We start from the raw sequence: 18,559 nt of genomic DNA, 5'->3' as shown, positions 1-18,559 counted from the left end.
TTACTGAACACCTAAGATCACTGTCATGCAATCACTATCTAGCTCAGAGAAGAAAATTTGCTTACAAGACTGTCCCAACTGTACTAGGATGAGCTGTGACAGCAAGGACGATACACCCTGTCTGTCTTGCAACAAGTTCTGATGATATGAAAATGCAATCTCTGCTTGACTACCAAGTTACATTTAATTGTTTTGATTTCTAAGATTACAAGTACACTTAAATTGTTTCAGAGAGTTCAAACAAAGTAAGGCATTAGGCCTAGTTTCCAATTAAAATTAAATGAATGAATAAAATAGCATTAATTAAAATTAATTGCTAAATAAAAAGACTTGCTTAATCCCAGGGATGCACAAAACCACCTTCTTTCCTGGCATGTCAACTTGTTAATTCAGGTGAAATTCTGTGACTGCTTCAGGTAGGCACTTCAGGTATTAGAAAAGTGTTCTGTTGAAATAGAAGACTGATAACTGATTAACTGTAATGTTTCCAAATTTATGTGATGGATGAATGTCAGCTAAGGAACCCCTCATTTTCACCAACTGAGGAAAGCATTCTATCAGCAGTTTCAAAGGGCCTCTGAAAGCAGAAGATACAGGGATTGAGTTCCATGTGGCTTTAGTTCCTTAAGCAAGAAGAAAGTTCAATTCTATATCCTTCAGAAACTTATATACGTTCCATGGGGTAAGAGGTGACAGATCCTGACAGACCTGCAAGCAGTATCAGAAATCAAAATCTACTGTGATTTGAGAAGTATCTGCACACCAGGAAGATAATTATGTTTTCTATAGAAACATGCTTGTTTTATCAAAGCATTTCTGGCTATTTTTTCAAGGTAAGAGAAAAACAAGGCAATACAGCCCTGCCCTAAACAGCCAACTTTGCTGCAACATTGAATAATCCTAAATTTGGATACTTAAACTTCCTCTTACATTCTGTCATTCACTCATTACCACTCAGCATTTGGCTCTTAAAGCATTAAGGATGTGCAATAGTCCAAAAGTCATTCTAAAACAGAACAATTTAAAGGATCTATTTGTTCTACTGATCAAGTCATAGTGACAAAATTATTTCATCTTAGTCAAAATTTCCAAGGTGATCTCTGATGCAGACTTCTGAAGGAAGTACCACCTGACATACACCATCAAGATTGATGTTACCCTCAGTTCATTAGGAACTTTCCATAAAGCAGTGAAAGTTACAAAGGCTATACATTAATGTGCATTTGAGAAAGACGACACACAGTCATTTATAAATTTATTTCAAAAAGTATCACACATACTGTCACATATCAAAGTATAGCTATTTCCTTCTTATCAAGGTAAATAAACTCTTCAAGTTTTCATCTTGCAAAGCTCTCTTTTAAAAGAGAGCAAATATACAAAAAAGTAGTATTGGCTTACAAAAATTAAACAAGCCACAGCTGAAAAAGTCTTTAAAAACAGTCATAATAGAACACTAAAGAATACCTAAAAATTACTAGAAACAAGACCTTGCTGCCACAAGACTCATCTGAAAAAATCTTCCCAAAAAAAGTCAAAATAAAATATTAAATTGCTGGAAACCAGGCCTCTAAACTTAGTTTTGTTTTGCTTTTTATTTGGGAGTCATTGTTAACAATCTATAAACAGCATGAGTACAAGAAGTACTCCACAGAAGTATCTTTGCCAAACTCTGGTCAAATTAACCTTTCATAAGGCATTTATAAAGAATTTGCCTTCTCAACAGGGCATTCAGACTAAAGAAACACAAGAAGTTTAGGCAGATAAACAACTGATGCACAAACTACTCCCACATTTTGTGTCACTACACTTACAGCTCATTTTACAGAAACAATCCATACAGACTAAAGTTTCCTTAAAAATGAACACAAACATAACAGTTGGTTATCACACCAGTTCTACAATTATTAGCTGCTGGGCAGCAAGATGCAAAGAGAGCTTTATCTAGCAATAGTCCAACAGTTATAAATGAAGAGGGGAGATCCTCATTGGGCTGCACGTACCCCCAAACCCCAGCATGGCACTCAGTCATTGTTCTGTTCCAGCTCAATAAAATGTCAGTGCCTGAAATGGTATGAGTTTTGTAAAAATGCATCCTATTATGTTCTGTATTTCTAACTTACATGTTCAGTTAAAACCAGTTACAACAGACATGGTGAATATTTCAGCAGATATAAAATACATGTACTATCAAATTGGCATTATAAACCTAAACCTAAAGTCCCAGAGAAATAGTTAAAAGGCAAACAAAAATGAAGAAGTCCTTATGTAAAGGTATCCCATCCCTCTGGGGAGCCAGATAATCCCAGTCCCATCTTGTATGCATGCAGAAGTTTACATGACTTACATACAAGTAAGACATATGCATGTACAGTACAGTTGTACTGAAATAAATTAATAGCTTATTTTATCAATTTATAACATTTTGAGTTTAATATGTACACAGGGCAAAATGCACTGGAAGTTTTTCTAACTGTCTTTTCAGATAGAAGTCACAACTTTGACTTACTCAAAATGACAGAGCAAAAGCTTTGTATGAAGTAGGCATTAAAACTTAAAATATCTTAATATTTAAGATCTCTGAACCATACAAAGAACTTGTGAAGAAAGTATTTTTTTTCTGTTGCAATTGTATAAGACTGACAGAATAGAGGAAGATAAGAGCTTTACCAATCAGTAACATTTTTACCATTACTCTTGCTTGAAAGCACTGTATCTTATGGCTGTTAAATGTTCAAAAATTAGGAACATTTTATAGAGCATTTTGTTTGGCTATACTAGTTAGACCAATGGTAACAAGCTGAATTTTTCCAAAAAATAAGGCAAAAGCCCTAACTTGTACTGGAATCCTTATTCTAGGATAATTACAGCATTACATAAAGAAAAAAGTCTGTAGTCAAGTATAATTTATTATAGGTATGTATAGTTTTCTTTTTAAATAAAGTTTCTTCATGACTGATATAGACACTTTAATTTGTATTATTACATGCAGTCCATTACCACAGTCATGTTAACAGTGAAAATAGTATGACACTGACAGTTGAGTTTATAAACTCATATTTAAAATAATCTCAAATTGCTAATAACATTAGAGTTGTGATACAGTAATTTTAATCTGAAATAGATTACGAAAACAATTTAGAAGGCTGTATGAGGTAATGACACAAGTTAGAAAATAAATACTTAAACAGAATCTGGCAAAAAATTTTGCCACTGATGATCAAAACAAGGGACAAACAAGTTTCCTGATGTAGTCACTTAATCCTTCTAGTCACCCAGTGTCAAAAGAAAAAACACTAACAGCTGATTAAATACACTGATGTTAAATACAGAGTTTCATAAAACATCTGAAATAAGCAGGATTGATCATAAAACATCTGAAATAAGCAGGATTGATTACATTTTGGAAGGCTACATAACAGTTAAAAGTAGATAAATGGTTTGTTTTGCAAAAGACATATACCAGGAAATGTTGTACTGCTCCAGTTATGATGCAGGAAAGAATAACTCAGTACATTTAAAAACAGAGCAAATTCATTAAAACAATAATAAAGTTCACTATCACAGAGAGGTTTTTCAGTTTTTCATTCTGCTGGAGCAGAACGAGCTTAATGGGACTCAAATTAATATTTGACAATTACTACCTAACAAAGTAGTTTGGACACAAGAAACAAATGTTTACAAGTCATGTTTATCCTACCACTTCAGGGGCCCAGAATGAAACTTCTCTGATGTGCAAAGTGTTCTATAGTTATGACACAAATATTGGATGATTTTCACATTTGTCACTTAATGACTGACCACTTACAAGTAAAACAGAACATCACTGGTGACATAAACCACCAGTTTCATCACTTATAGCAAATTTAAGTTCTAGGAAATTCTGCCAAACAAGAGCTATAAGTAAGTTTAGTATAAGACAAAACCAGTGTTCTTTTCAGGTGTGGCATGGAATATGTGGCATGAAAACTAGGGTTAGGAATATGTCAAGGAAACCATTGCACCACACAGACCCACAGCCTTAGCTGCTTCTCTTTCAAGCACATCGTATGCAAATGTGTATTTTGACATAATATACAGAATCTGCTACAGCACTCACTTCTGTCAAGTTATGGCTCATCTCCTATTAAAATGGAGGTTAGGAAGAGTGATGACTTTACTACCAGCTATGCAATTATGTGATAGACCACCTCAAATTTTATTCAGACTAAAGGCTTATGAGGTCACAGTAGTTAAAATCAGTTGCAAAATAATAATCCTAGAAGGTGATCACCTTCTTTGTTCTTTTAATTAAAAATGAAAAAGTTGTGAAAATAAGATTTTAATGTGCCAATTTAAGATTTTAAATAATTCTAAATAAGATCAACAGTACACACAACAGACTTCAAGGAAGTGGTAACAAACTACAAATACTTGGAAAAATGCAGTACTGGCATACATAGAAGTGAAAGCCTCCCCTCTCCCCATCCCTTTTCCTCCAAAAATACATACCTGCTGAATGTGTCTACTAACTCGTTTCTGAGGCTGGTAGATAAGCCATGTATACAGGACTGGATCAACATTAATTGCTAATCCTTGTACACTGGACAAGAGAACAGCACCTGCAAACCATGAAAAAGAGAAAAAAATGTAAACTACCTGCTCAAGAATCTCTTTACATGCATTCTGTTTTCTTGCACATAATGCAAACTTTTGTTTGGCTTGGAATATATGCAAAATAAATAACAATACTGAAAGCATAAACTTTAATACCATATTCAAAGTGAGAAACTTACCAGCACTACCAGTGTTAGGGATATGCACACAATTAAAAATGCAACAACCTGCATTTTGATTTTGCTTATTACAACTTTCTGCCAAGAAAAATGCTTGTTTTCACAAAATTACTTGTGTGAATACACACAATACGTTCCCTCAAATTCAAAGCCAACATTAACATTCTGCAAAAAACGAGTCAATAGGACCCTTGACAGAAAGGGAAGAATATAATGCATGACTCCCCACAACCTCAGTTAAAAAACCCCCATGGTCTAGGACAGTGAGTTCTTTCAATAAAGACAGGCCTACTTTACACTAGCTCTGCCCAAAACTCAGGACAAACATTTTTCATGTAAACATGGCCATGAATATTCTTTAGAGGATGAGTTAGGCAAAATAAGGCAAATTTTTTAACAGACAACACTGGCAGACTCAACACTGTGAGCTCTTAGGATTTTCCTAAGCTTTACAATATATTTCATTGTCTTTAAATCTCACTTTCTAAGACCTAGGATTACAAGACAGGGCTACTCAATTTCTTAAAAGTAAACTTCTAGTTTACTTATGTTTGTGAAGAAAACCTTATATGGAAAATGTTAAGGCTCAAAATAGGAGAAAAACTATGTCAGTGCCCAGAAATGTTAGCATATACATCAAACCATACACACTAAAACCCCATTTATGAAGCATTATTTCCATTAAACCTGCCTTTAAAATCTTATATTATGCATTGGTGAGGTTTTTTTTCTAATACAACATATAATGTATGTATTGTAGCAGAACATAATTACAGAGCTGTACAATTCAAGAGCAACTGGTTTAATGGAATACAAAGGTATCAACTATACCAAAAAAGTGTGGCAAGTGGTAGTAGGCATTTTTCTTTTCATATAAGCATTGCAATTTTACCACAAATTAATATATGAAATAATTAAATCAATAACAAAATAAATTTAAAACAGAAAAACTGGTTACTGGAAGATCCCAGCACCAAATTCCACAGAATTACAGTAGTTCTATAATACCAAGAATCACAGTTCCTAAAGCAATATATACTACATTTACTCTGTGGTATACAATGTAATTATGCAGCAATCTGAACTTAATAATAAATTCAAATACATTCAGAAAGCTTGACACACAATTCAATGTACTTTCCAAAAAACAGTAAAAACATCTGCCTCAAAAGACACATCAGCAAAACTGTAAATGGGAAATTAATTTAAAAAATACAAGTTATGAGATTATTGTATATAACAAATTTTTAAAACCAGCTGAATTCCAAATGGCAGAAGACCCACCAACCTGGGGTGACAAAAGCAAAGCCTGATGAGCACAATGGGAAAATGGCATCAAGAAATACATGAAGATAAATCATCTGCCTAGCCCAGGCTTGGAGCTGGAACACACACTGTGAGGAACTCCTATACACAGACTAGTCCATGTGAGCTGAAGGCTTTAAATGTCAGTAATAAACCTAAGATATAAATCTGCAGTTAAAGAAAAAGCCAATGTCAAGCACTAAAGGGTAACATGCAAGAGCAGTGAATGTGCCTTGTGGTAGGATGTGCAGGAAATGAGAAAAAGGAAGCAAAAGGTAACACAGGATTGATAAAATATATGCTACAATCATTACCTTTTATAAGATACTTATAAGCCAACATAAAAGAATCCTGCATCTTTAAGAGACACTGCCTGTTGTCAGCAATACTTAATGAAAGGTTCAATATACATGTGATATGAAAAGTGGGAGACAGACCTCCCAATGAGTGCAGCATAAAGGCAGCCTACAGGCAAAGTCAACAGAAAATCCCACATTTCTAGCAGACTCATGGAAAGAAAATATAGTGTTTCTGTAGCACATCATTCTAGTAACTTAGCAGAGTTTCTTGATTACTGAAAAAAAGTGAGATACAACTAAAAAGTTCAATACCATTATGTCAAGCTTTGAACTGAAGCTCTCGTTTCCCTTCAATGAAGTCAACACTAGCACAATTTGATAAAATTCTACAGTAAGATAGCACAAATAGCAAACATTTTTCCAGTTGTCTTTTGATAGCTTGTTCCTGGGATATTCAAAAAATAAAATTAAATAAGCAAACAAAAAAACCCTGGCAGAAGTACTCAGATAAGCAGTTACATTATTTGCCTTTCAATTTGACTGGCAGGTAACTTTGGCTTCCTACTAAGCCACTTCTGCCACACTAAATTACTGAAATTTGCTGCTGTGTTTGCTACTCAGCCACTATACTTAAGGGCAGTATAATCACCTATGTGAAGTTGTTTTCTGTGTAACAGCTTTCTTTAAAATCAATATCTAGTAAAAAAAGTTTCTCAGATTTGCTTCCTGTTTTCATGTCAAAAAATAAGAATCCTCCCCAGTTTTTAAGGAAATTCTCACTGATCTGAGGATCAAGCTTGAAGCTGGCAGCAGACTGCTCACATGCTTAAAAAAAAAAAAATTAATTGCTATTCTGTCTCCATCAAAATGCAATGCTCAAGTTCCCTGGATTTTATTAAGATTATGGAAAACTTTCTTTTCTTCCCCTCCCCTTTTCTCCTTTTAATTAAATTTACATTTCAGAAAAAAACCAGACCTCAGTCCCATAGCATGATAGGGTTTCCTTTCCAGATCTCAATTCTGGCCAGAGTTATCTATTAAATCTATCTAGTAACAGATTTGAAAAATAAGTATTGGACCCAACACCGTGTAATCTTTAATGTTTGAGAATTTCCTGAGTCATGGTGTCATTTGCCAGGCTCAGCTTGGGCAAATAATTTCCTTCCTTCACAAATTCCCACTCTCCCCTGAAGGAATAAAAGACAGGGAGGCTGCAGTCAGGATGATGAACAGGAGGCAGCAGAGCACAGCAATGCTTGGCACTCTCATCCTGTGGATGAGCTTCCTGACAAGTCTCCTTGGATGATGGCAGCTGCAAGAACAGCACTTTTCTTCCCAAGGGACAGGGGTCTGCAGAAGATAACTGGGGCCTCCTGCAAGGGTTGGACCTGCTGACACCTCCTCCCACTTGGAGTGCTGAGCAGAGGCTGCTGGAGAAGCAGGGAGGAGAGGGGTCACGAGCCTGGGGGTCCCTCCATAGAGACTTGTGGGAAAAAAGTGGGGGGAAAAGGGAATGTGGTACACTTCTGGTGAGGTGGAAGAGGACACCCACCCTGGGGACACAGATGGAAAGAACAGAGGCCAGAGGGAAAGGCAGGATGGGTAGAATGGCAGAGTCCAGCAGTAGAGCTGTGGAGCTGAGAAATGTTCAGTCATCACAAAAGAACAGGAAAGGGCTTCAAGTATCAAAAAGACACAAGAAAAGAATGAAGGAAGCAGGACAGCAAAAGAGGAATGTGGAAGTGAATGAGCACTTTGGGAAGGAGAAGGGAAATGAGAACCCTTGGAAAAAACACTTTTTGGAGATGCTGAAATTTTGTGATTTAGTAAACTGCATTACTATTTCTCCCAACTATCTAGAGAAAAAAAACTTATTAGGAAGAACAATAAATAATAAGACAATAATAAGAACAATAAATAATAAGACAATAAATAATCTTGTGACTTATGCACCTGAAAATGAACTTTTGCAGCAGTAAAGGACCAACCTAGCAATTTTTTTTCAAAATTCTGCTCTGTGTATGCAGTATCCAAACAGAACTTAATATTATTTCTGGAAAAATTAACTCAAAAACCTCTACAGTAAACTGAAGTTTAAGTTGATGTACATTTTCTATTAAGGGAGGGATCAGAAATATGAACAAATGGAATGACTTACAATAAAACCTAATTCTGACAAGTTTTATATATTTTCAATAAGTAACTTCAAAAATATTACATCGTCTTGCTATATAAACTGCTTTATGAATTATTTTAACATTCAGCACCCCTGACTACTAGATGTCTCAGGACACATGAATACATAGATGCTTACAGGTTGAGTTAGCATCATTAATTTAGTATCTGATTATTTTAAATGATACCTGGGAGAAGAATTTATTTTTTTACCTTTTTTTCCTAATGTTTTGAAGGGCATTTTCACTAAGGCACACTATAAAAATGCCTATTACTGATCTGCCTATAACACCCAAGGAAAGAGTTTTATATAATAAAAGTATATAAAAGCATATTTCTGCTGGCTGACTAAAAGCAGATGCATTGTAAATCCCTAAGTGTGGAAATATCTAAGTCTGTTTAATTTTAGCCTGGGAGTCAACTAAGGGAAAAAGACTCCTCTTTACTACTCTGCTTACTGCCAGTATGGTTTGCTTACCCACATTCAAACAGGCTTTACCAATTAGTTATCCTGTGGCACCACAGCCATTTCCAGTAACATCCCAAAACGAAGAATGAGAGCTGAAGAGTTAGAAATTGCAGTTACACCACATAAAAATTAATCATACAGCTTTGGTCTACTTTGGAATATCAAGGACAAAGCCAATATGACTGTCATGCAAAATAATCAGCTTATCTAAGAGACACAGTCCTGCATTTCATCCTGAACTGCTAAGTCAGAGAAGGGAAACAGATACTTCAAACCACATCAAAGTTCACATGATTGTGAAAAATTATTTTTACATTACAGCTGCTACAGTAAGTTAATAAATTCTGTCTAACTACTGAAGTATATGTCTGCATGTCTCTCTATTCAATGTTGTCTTGAATGCCTACAGATGCAAACATTACATCCCCATTTTATCTCAGAAAAAAACTCCAAGTACTTGCAAAGAGTTTCAAATCCAAGTGCTTAAAATAATTCTGAGATCAATTAGTTTAGTTGCTTTGACCAATATTAAAATATTTCACTAAAGCAGAAGTAGTGGGGAAACACTTTCCCATGAACTAAGGCACTTCAGTCTGTAATATTAAACATAGTTCCCACATACAAGTTATTCTTTGCCCAATAATACATACTCTACAAGATTTTAACACCATTTTTTTTTTATTAAAAAAGCTTTTGATATTCAGAAACATTTACAAAGAACATACTTATACTGCTCTCATGACCTAATTCCTACTGAGGTTTATAGCAGAAAACCATTTAAAAAAATAAGGGGTGTGGGGGTCAACATCATTATTTTTATTTTAAAAATTGAGAAAGTGAGGCAGAGAACTGCAGTTATTAAATCACACAGCAGGACCCACAGATAGAATTCAGATGTTAAAGTTATATTCCACAGCTAAGTGGCATATATATTAGCCTACTGTAGTAATAGAAAAAATTTAATGTACGAGTCCATCCTGTGTTAATCCTAACTAAATCAGACAGGCCTAATTTCTACTGAATGTTCTATAAGCCATCATCATCTTTTTAAAGGAAAAAAATATCCTGTCTTTATCAATATACATACCCATGTGCTTACAAATGCTGAATTACAGAATTATGACATAGAAGTATTCTCAAAGATGCAACACAATGAGGCAAAACAAAACTGCTGGATACACTGTTTAACACAAAGTGCTGTATGGCAACGTTTTTCAATGTACAAGATGGCACATTTCTGCAAATCAATCTGCAGCAAGCCATATCAAATCAAGGTATGGACAATAAACTTCAGTTATTTCACATCATCTCTGATGTTAAAAATGGAACTTAGTCCATTTAGCATTTTGTCTTTCTTACTGAGGAAAAACTTTGTGATATGCTGAGTTGGAAGTTTTCACAAAAATGCTAGAATATTCATATTTAGCTTGTGCACTGCAAGTTTTTGAAACCAAAAAAGAAATTACCATGAAAAGCTACTTTTTTCCCTAAATTATTTGATCAAGACTTGAATTTCCTTTAGAGAATATGGTGATGGCGGTTCAGGGAAACAGTTTAATAGGCAGTAAAGACCAAGAAAAAAAGAAAATGTGTTGGCAGTGGTAGTAGACAAAAATGCCAGCTTTACTTAAATTATTACTGAATGATCTCTGTGAAAAGGTAATGGCAATATTCCTATGTTGAGCTACATAGCACCTCTTCCTCAATTCTATGTTTTTACTGCAAGAACATCTTACTAAAGTATCATTTCCTGTTTGCTTTTAGGTTGTTTATATATTTAACTATCATACTTACTATTCTGCAAATAAAAGGAAAATGAGGAACTCTAAATTCAGCTGACAGAACTAAACAGACAGAAAGGAAGGATATACTATAAGGACTTCAAATCCATATTGTCAGCAAGTAAAGAAAATTTTAATGCTTTCAAAACACGAAATGTTTAGAACAATTTGTTTTATTCATAAAAGAATATGGGGGGAATCCAACATTTGAGACACCCAGAGAGCTGTTTTCAGTCAGTCACTGCAGGGTCTCAAAACAGAGGCTGTTAATGGACACATCACTAGGAAAGCAGGTACTCAGAAACTCAGAAACACAAACTAGCAGTTTTCAAAGGTTTCTATCAAAATCTGGTTTTCTTTTCCTCCTGAAGGAAACTAGAAAACTCTCTAATAGTCAGTATTATAAATCTAATCATCAAGCTGACTCTCAGTCCTTAGACTTGATCATTCCTGCCCAGGTTTTCAAAATGCTAACAAAGGCTTGAGAATTTTAGCTTGTTTAGCTCTCTAAGAAATGAATTCAGACACATGTTGCAATCTCAAGGCTATTTCTTTCCATTTTCCATATGGAACTAACACCACTTACAATTACTCCTATGGATCAAGAGATTCTTTTGAAGTAAGAAGTGTTTGGAGCTCTGAAGAAGAAATTATGAATCAATTTCCTAATTTTTTGTTTGCCCTATCCAAGACATCCTCAGTACCAATTGAAAGGTTGTTGTGGCTATTTTTTCACGTTACAAAGATTTTTAGTGTCACTTGTAAAACACAGTAATTCCAAGGAATGGAGGAACTTCTGGAAATATACACTCTCAAGCATATTAGAAACAAAATCTTCATATGAATAGTTTTTATTTATCAAGAATTTTGATAATTCCTTTAAGGGTTTGAAATTATAAAGCAGAGGAGTCAGGCAACAAATCTTTACTTCCATTTACTCTCTAGTCTTTTGCATCATATTCTATTCTGTAACATAATAGTGGAAAATTTAGTGATAAAGTAAGAAATACTATGGCTCAATACCATGATGTTCTTCTAGAGAATCAACAAGTGCAAAGCAGTTATGTAGTCTACAGGAATTCCCAGAACAAATTCCACAAGTTATTTAATCACACATTTTTAAAGAAACTAGGCTACCTAGAAGGGATAAGAGATCACAGAATATGCTGAGCTGGAAGGGACCCACAACGAGCCTCAAATCCAACTCCTGACTTGGTACAGGACACCCTAAGAACCACAACATGTGCGTGAGAATGTTGTCCAGACACTTCTTGAACTCTGTCAGACTTGGTATTGTGACCATTTCTCTGGGAAGCCTGTTCCATTCCCATATTTTCCTGACACCCAACCTAAACCTTTCCTGCCTCAGCTTCACACTGTTTCCTCAAGTTCTTGCACTAGTCTGAGACAGAGTAAATTATTTAGGAGAAAAGAAAGAGTCATAGGCAAACATGGTGATTTTCACTATGCAAGTAGACAGAGCCCTGCAGGGACCTGAGCTGCCCAAGCCACTACAGGACTTCAATGTGGTGACCAGTTCTGCTGAGTTATCCAGAGTAACCACAAACAGTAATGACCCAGGAACTCCCAAATATCCCACCTGATTCAGTACAGATAAATACACTTCTCCTACTGGTATTGTTGCCTCATATTTTAACGTCACATGTAAATGATAACTGAGCTGACTACTTTGCCTAAGAAAACAACATTTCTTTTTATTCTAGAAAAGCGTTAGATCAACGTTCAGTAGGAAGGAAGGACCAAGCAATAAAACAGAAGATATCAACTATGCCACTGTATAAATGCATTGTGTACACAGACACTCAGAACAATGCATCCAGCTCCTATCTGCCAAAAAGGGTCTGTTTTAAGCATTCAAACCTGAAAACTTCTGTTCCACAATACCATTTACTCAGTATTTATCCTCCCTGATTCACTCTATGCTCCATGCCAAATGCATTATACATTCTCCAAATCCCAGAGCAGAAAGTACAGAAATAAAAAAGTATGCACATATACTGGTTAAATGATTTTCTTTTCATCATTTTTAAATTATTGCCTATTTACTCAAGTTAACTCCAAAGCAAACAGGTTTGAAAATCTCCAGGTCCAAACCACCTGGATGTGGATCTCAGAGCTAAGCTGCAATGTTAGAATCTCTGCTAAAGGCAATGGTTTTTGTAGGTTATCACTGCATTATTCTAGGTAAGTGCAAATGTAATTCTGTAAGTACCACCAGAAGCTGCACTTTAGAGGCTGTTTACACGGACTTTACTGATGAAGATATCAGTCTCCACATATGCAACAAACAAGTTGTAATCACTGTAGACAATTCTGCAGAACAGGTGATTATAAAACCCTCCAAAGTCCACGCAAAATTCTGCACAGAGAGCTTCAGCTGAAGGCCAAAAGGCCATGGAGAGGCAAGCCACTGAGAAAACACGTGTCAACAGAAAAAGACCCTTTGCAAGTCAGTGAGGGGAATAATATTTTGACAGAGCACAAGTCTCAATGCTATCTTAAATAGGCTGGTTTGAAAGAATTAGTCATGCAAGATTATTCTATAACATAGATCATATACCTGTATAAGATATAATAGGAAGAAAAGAGATGAGGTAAGCTCCAAGGCTCTGAAATAATGGGAAATAAATATTTGCTGAAATACTTGATATCACCTATGAGCCAGCAGGAAAGAGAGGACCACATACCATCACCTCTATTAATGCAGAGAATAATATCAGTCAAGATCCAAATGCATTACTCCTAACTAAGCTGTGAGAATGCCTAATAATCTCTCTCAAGTTCTACTATGAAAAACAACAGAGCAAAGCTTACTAAATTAATGAATTATTATTTCTATGACCTTTAGGCAGTTAACTGTGCAACACAATATATGCTACCTCACTGGTAACAAAATTGCATCCTCCCTCTCTCTATGATTGGGAGAGTGCTACCATACCTTTTCTTCAACTGTGACACAACATTTCAAGAGGATTGGGTGCTAATGATCAGTTAAAATGAGTAATGCCTCAATATATCTCCTTCTAAGTGATTTTCAGTAGAACATTCAGTTACATGTTTTTAAAATATGGATTTTAAACTAATACTAGCAAATTCTCTGAAAACTGCCAAGAAGTTTCTTAATACAGTTCAGCTTCTGTATTTATAAACACCTCACTATCATCTGCCAAAACCGTATTTTGCAATTTCCTACTGCATTATGCTTTTGAGAATTGCAACAGGATTCTTCCCCTATGGCAATAGGGCACCAAGGGAGCTATTTTCATTCCTTCTTTAACAGCTGAACATTTGTAGTGTTGTGACTATGGATACCAACTGGTCTTGCACTTTAAGTTATAAAGCTGAAATATTTTCAGCAGTAGATGCCTCATGCAGCTCCTTTAAAAAGTAATTTTATTAATATACAGCTGTGGTTTCTGTTTTCTTTTTTCTTAAACATTACAGGTTCTCTGAGGTGCTTAATTAGAACAATGAACCCACAGGCAGAGAGGCTGAGGAAAATGAAAGTAACTTAGAAAGGCATGCAAGATTTACACTAGAAATTCCACATAAAGTAATGCTTTTTTGCAGCAGTAATGGAAGTAAAGGAAGAAAAAAACTATATTTATCTTCTAAATAGGAAGTCCTAATTAATTCATGTATTCCTTTCTATTGCTTAAGACCTCATGCTCCATACTAGTGGTTCAAGGCTGAAATAAATATCATATAAATGCCAAACAATGAGCCTGAATAAAAATAGCCACAGTGTGTTCTACTGCTGAAGTCATGACACTGCAAGGTAGGTAAGGTTACACAGGCAGTTCAGCCATTAACTTCTTTTTTTCCTTTTTTAAGTATGTGTACTTCAACAGAAATTTGATACACCGGGCTCAAGTTGAATGTCTTCTGTAAAACTAACAATTTTGAAAAATATGAAATTTGTGGTGCTTGGTTACTTGGTGGGAAAGATATACAAGTCTAAGGTACTATGAACATAAAATGGACAAATTTTCTTGGTCCTTTTTGCAGTTGCTATCTCGTTAGGCAATGTTTTCAAAAGTATTTGTGAATTCCAGTAGACACATATCAAAAAGCTATTTCATCAAATGTGTACTCAATTTACATATATAGGATTACATAAATAAGTTTACATAAATAATTTTAGAGGTACACTTGCTAATATCATATTAACTTAATTCCAAATTTGAATAAAATTCCACAAATCCATTAAAGATAATTTGAGACTTACAGTGCCACTTTGATAGACTTACTTCTCTCATGTAAAACCAAAAAGCCTCAATCAGCTTATGAAACCTACATCTAATAAAGTAGAGAGGACAGATGAGCATCCCCACATATACTGAAATGGTTGTACCAAGACACAAAGAGGCAAGAAGTAACATCTCAGATCTTTAAATAATTCTATTTACACCTACAACAGGGAAGGCATCTTTAGAAAGTCTTAGGAATGTGTTGCAGTTTCAAGAGATTTCAGAAAGATTTCAAGGTAACTACATGACATATTGGAGGTTCTTTTCAAGATATACAGTGTACTACTAACTGAAAAATGCCCACAGAGCATTAACATCAAGAAAAAAATGTTACTGCTATCGTGAAATTCTCTAAATTCTGATTGAATTTGCCTATGAGCATATTCAATGCACAGAACACAATCTGGATTCTTCATTTGCAGATTTTCTGTAAATTCTCTAATGTTCATCTGGGATGCTAATAAATCCATCCAAATAAATAGCTTTTCTTTGTATAATCTTCTGGCAAATAAAATCTAAAAATAGACAATTATTTATTAATCCCAGGTTCAGACATGTCTACATTAATTACAAAATCATGCCTTTACTGGTATCAGTTTTATGCCTTTCTAGAATAACATCATATTTACTTCATTTACAATGAAGAATTTATATCGGATACTCTCTAATTATTTGGTAACTTCTTAAACTAGTATTTATCTTATTAGAAATGTGAGTAATTTAGACTTTATACAATGGGGATGGTCTCTATGAATGCTGCAGATACAGATTAAACAAGAACCTTAGTTGGGCAGAGGAAAGCTCACAACAGCTCTTTAATAGAGATTAAGCAATTAAAGTTAAAGATGTCAGAAAAGCAAGGAAACAACACAAAGCACCAACACAAGTAATATTGGGGGAGGCTGTTAATCATCCTGCCTTTATGAATGAGGGGTTTCTGGAGTATTTTAAAGTATTTTTATAAATTGAAATAATCTTTCAATTCATTAAGGTTTCCAGGCAAATGTAATAAAAGTTCAGAATTATTGAAGTAATTTTCTCAATAATAAAATGAACGTCACCATGATCACCAACAGACAAATAATAAACATGTCTTTACAGTTCATAAAAAGGGCAAAAAAAATCGAGGAATTAACTTAAAGGTGATGTTTTAAATCTTCACAGCTCACTACAGTATAAATTTCATGAAGTATCATTTAAAAAAAAACAATGAAAGACAACATTCAGAATACCCTAAGAGATATCCACATTGCCAAACTAGTTTATTATAAAAATTGCTTTATTTCTTTTCAAACAATGCCATGAGCCTCCAACACAGCCAGCAGAAAAATAACTTTGTTTTTTCACATCAGAAATTAATGCACAAAACTGCAAACAAAGCCAGAGTATGTGCAGTTTATTTCTACCAGCAGTGAACATGGAGACGGTTATTTAACATTTACTACTTTTACAAAATCATCATTTAGATGACATAAAAGCTATTATTTTCAATACCATTATGTCTGTGAATTTGGAACATACAATTAAAGTCAGCTGTTAAGATAAGTGTTTACAAAGATTTAGAAGTGCTAAACATGATGCATGCAAAAAGCTGAAACACAAAGTATAATAACCTCATTTTCCTTTAAGCTGAAATGCACATTCTTACGTGGTGTTGAGATGATCAGTGGTATCTTCCCACTCTTGTGGATCTACGAGAGGCTAACAAATAGTTCTGAATCATAGAAAATCTGCATTTTTTTAACTACGCTTAATATATATTAAAGCATCTACTGTATTATGTAAACACAACTATTTTCAAATCCATTTTTAACCTCTTCCATCACTGCTAAGCTTTTATAAAAAATTGAAGTTAATTTTTAATCAATTACATACATTTTGATTAATAAATCCAAAGTACTGTTTAATTAAGCCAGTGTTTTAAATCCATGCTTAACTACATGGAGAATAGGAATTTTACTTTCACTTTGGGGCTTGTGTGAATGATTCTACTCTCTTGAAATATCAACAACACTATGTAGATGGTTATTATTTTTAAAAAATTATTACTGTGTTTTAAAATTACAAACTTCTCAATATAGGCACTGGTAACTCACAGGTAAAAGGAAAATTACAAAACTGCATCTCAACTACTAGAAGTGTAGAAAGCTGCTGTCATACATTTAGGTCACAGTAGGAGTTTTTAAATATGTTGTCTTGAAAAACTGATTTTTAAGTGAAACCAGCTTTCACATTTTTCCAGTGTCTTCTGCAAAAGATGTTACAAATAAACAGAAACATGTAACCTTTTGGATAATTTTGGCAGTAGGCTGAACACTGCAGCTTTATGATTTTGCAAACCTCACTTAAGATTTTTAGCAAAAGAAGTGTTAAGTAAACTGTATAAAACATCTGCACAGGCAGTATAAGAACACTGAGTTTATTTACAAAGCAAATATTACTGCAGATGGCTGACAATATATCATGTTGTCTTCAGAATACTAATTTTCTAAGCAGATCTTTAGGGGATGTGCTCCAAAAAGAGTGGTATGTGATCTTGCGTCATATTTTACAGATCAGCAAAAAACATACCTGCAAAAACTATTTAAATCAAGTTCTTCCTGCATTTTTTAGTGCACGAGTCAGACTATTAAAACTATTAAAAATAAATTCATTCACGTAAAAACAGTAAGAAAATAGGTGAAGAGAGTTTTAAGTAATGAAACATTAAAAGGAACACTTATAGCCATGCTTTAGATACGCCCTGCAATTTTAAATTTTCTGCCTGACGCCACATGTTGGGGCCCTATGGGGTCCCTACCATGTAACCATAGCAGTATCTAAACAAATCATTTGCTAATCCCGATATGTCAGAGCTGTATCTCTGTGCTGGGGCTGGAGAGATGCCAGCCCTAAAACCTGAGGTGAACATAACAGAGAGTAAACTATGGTGTTTCTGTACCTGGAAGAGAAAAGAAAGCTAGAGGGTTTTGCCTCATCTTTTCAATTTAAGTTATTAAGGGAAATAATTCTGACCAGCTGCTTCTTCCCCGGCTCATTAACCTCATAGTCCTTTATTACGATTATAACACCGCATGTAAAAACCAGAATTCTGGAATAAAATACAAATGTTTATAAAGCCCTGTGCCTGTTTACAGCTTTATATTTTGTGATACTAAGTGGATACTTGGCATTTGGATTTGGATTTTGAGTGGGACAGAATTGTGAGGACATTTAAGGACCATTTAAAAAGTGACTGAAGTATACGCATTTCAAGCATGCAGTTGTCATTGAAACAAAACTCTTAGCTCATGCACTAAGTAATTTTAAAGCTACATTAAGTCATGGGTTTAGGAGAACACCAGTTGATAAACACAGCTAACAAAAACAGCAATACCATACCTGCCGAGTTTTAGTTGCTTCTCCCTCTTTTACCACATCATGAATTTAATGCAGAATAAACTTTATCTGCTTTGATACTGCTGCTGCATAGCTGCTTTCTCCA

The 18,559-nt window shown here is 34.7% G+C and overlaps 1 protein-coding gene across 13 annotated transcripts in view; it reads right to left on the bottom strand.

Annotated features, from left to right (window-relative positions):
- The window catches only part of VPS13B (vacuolar protein sorting 13 homolog B), a 425,465-nt gene that overhangs the window by 227,671 nt on the left and 179,235 nt on the right, over window positions 1-18,559 (bottom strand). For all 13 annotated transcript variants that reach the window (XM_079302470.1, XM_079302474.1, XM_079302464.1 and 10 more), the window contains one exon: window positions 4,492-4,601. In XM_079302470.1, coding sequence (XP_079158596.1) covers window positions 4,492-4,601 — 110 coding nt within the window. The remainder of the gene's footprint in view (window positions 1-4,491; window positions 4,602-18,559) is intronic.

Source organism: Erithacus rubecula (assembly GCF_903797595.1).
Source record: "Erithacus rubecula genome assembly, chromosome: 3".
Classification (NCBI taxonomy): domain Eukaryota; kingdom Metazoa; phylum Chordata; class Aves; order Passeriformes; family Muscicapidae; genus Erithacus; species Erithacus rubecula.
The sequence above is the reverse complement of the archived record's forward strand: the minus strand, read 5'-3'. Positions and strand labels throughout refer to the sequence as shown.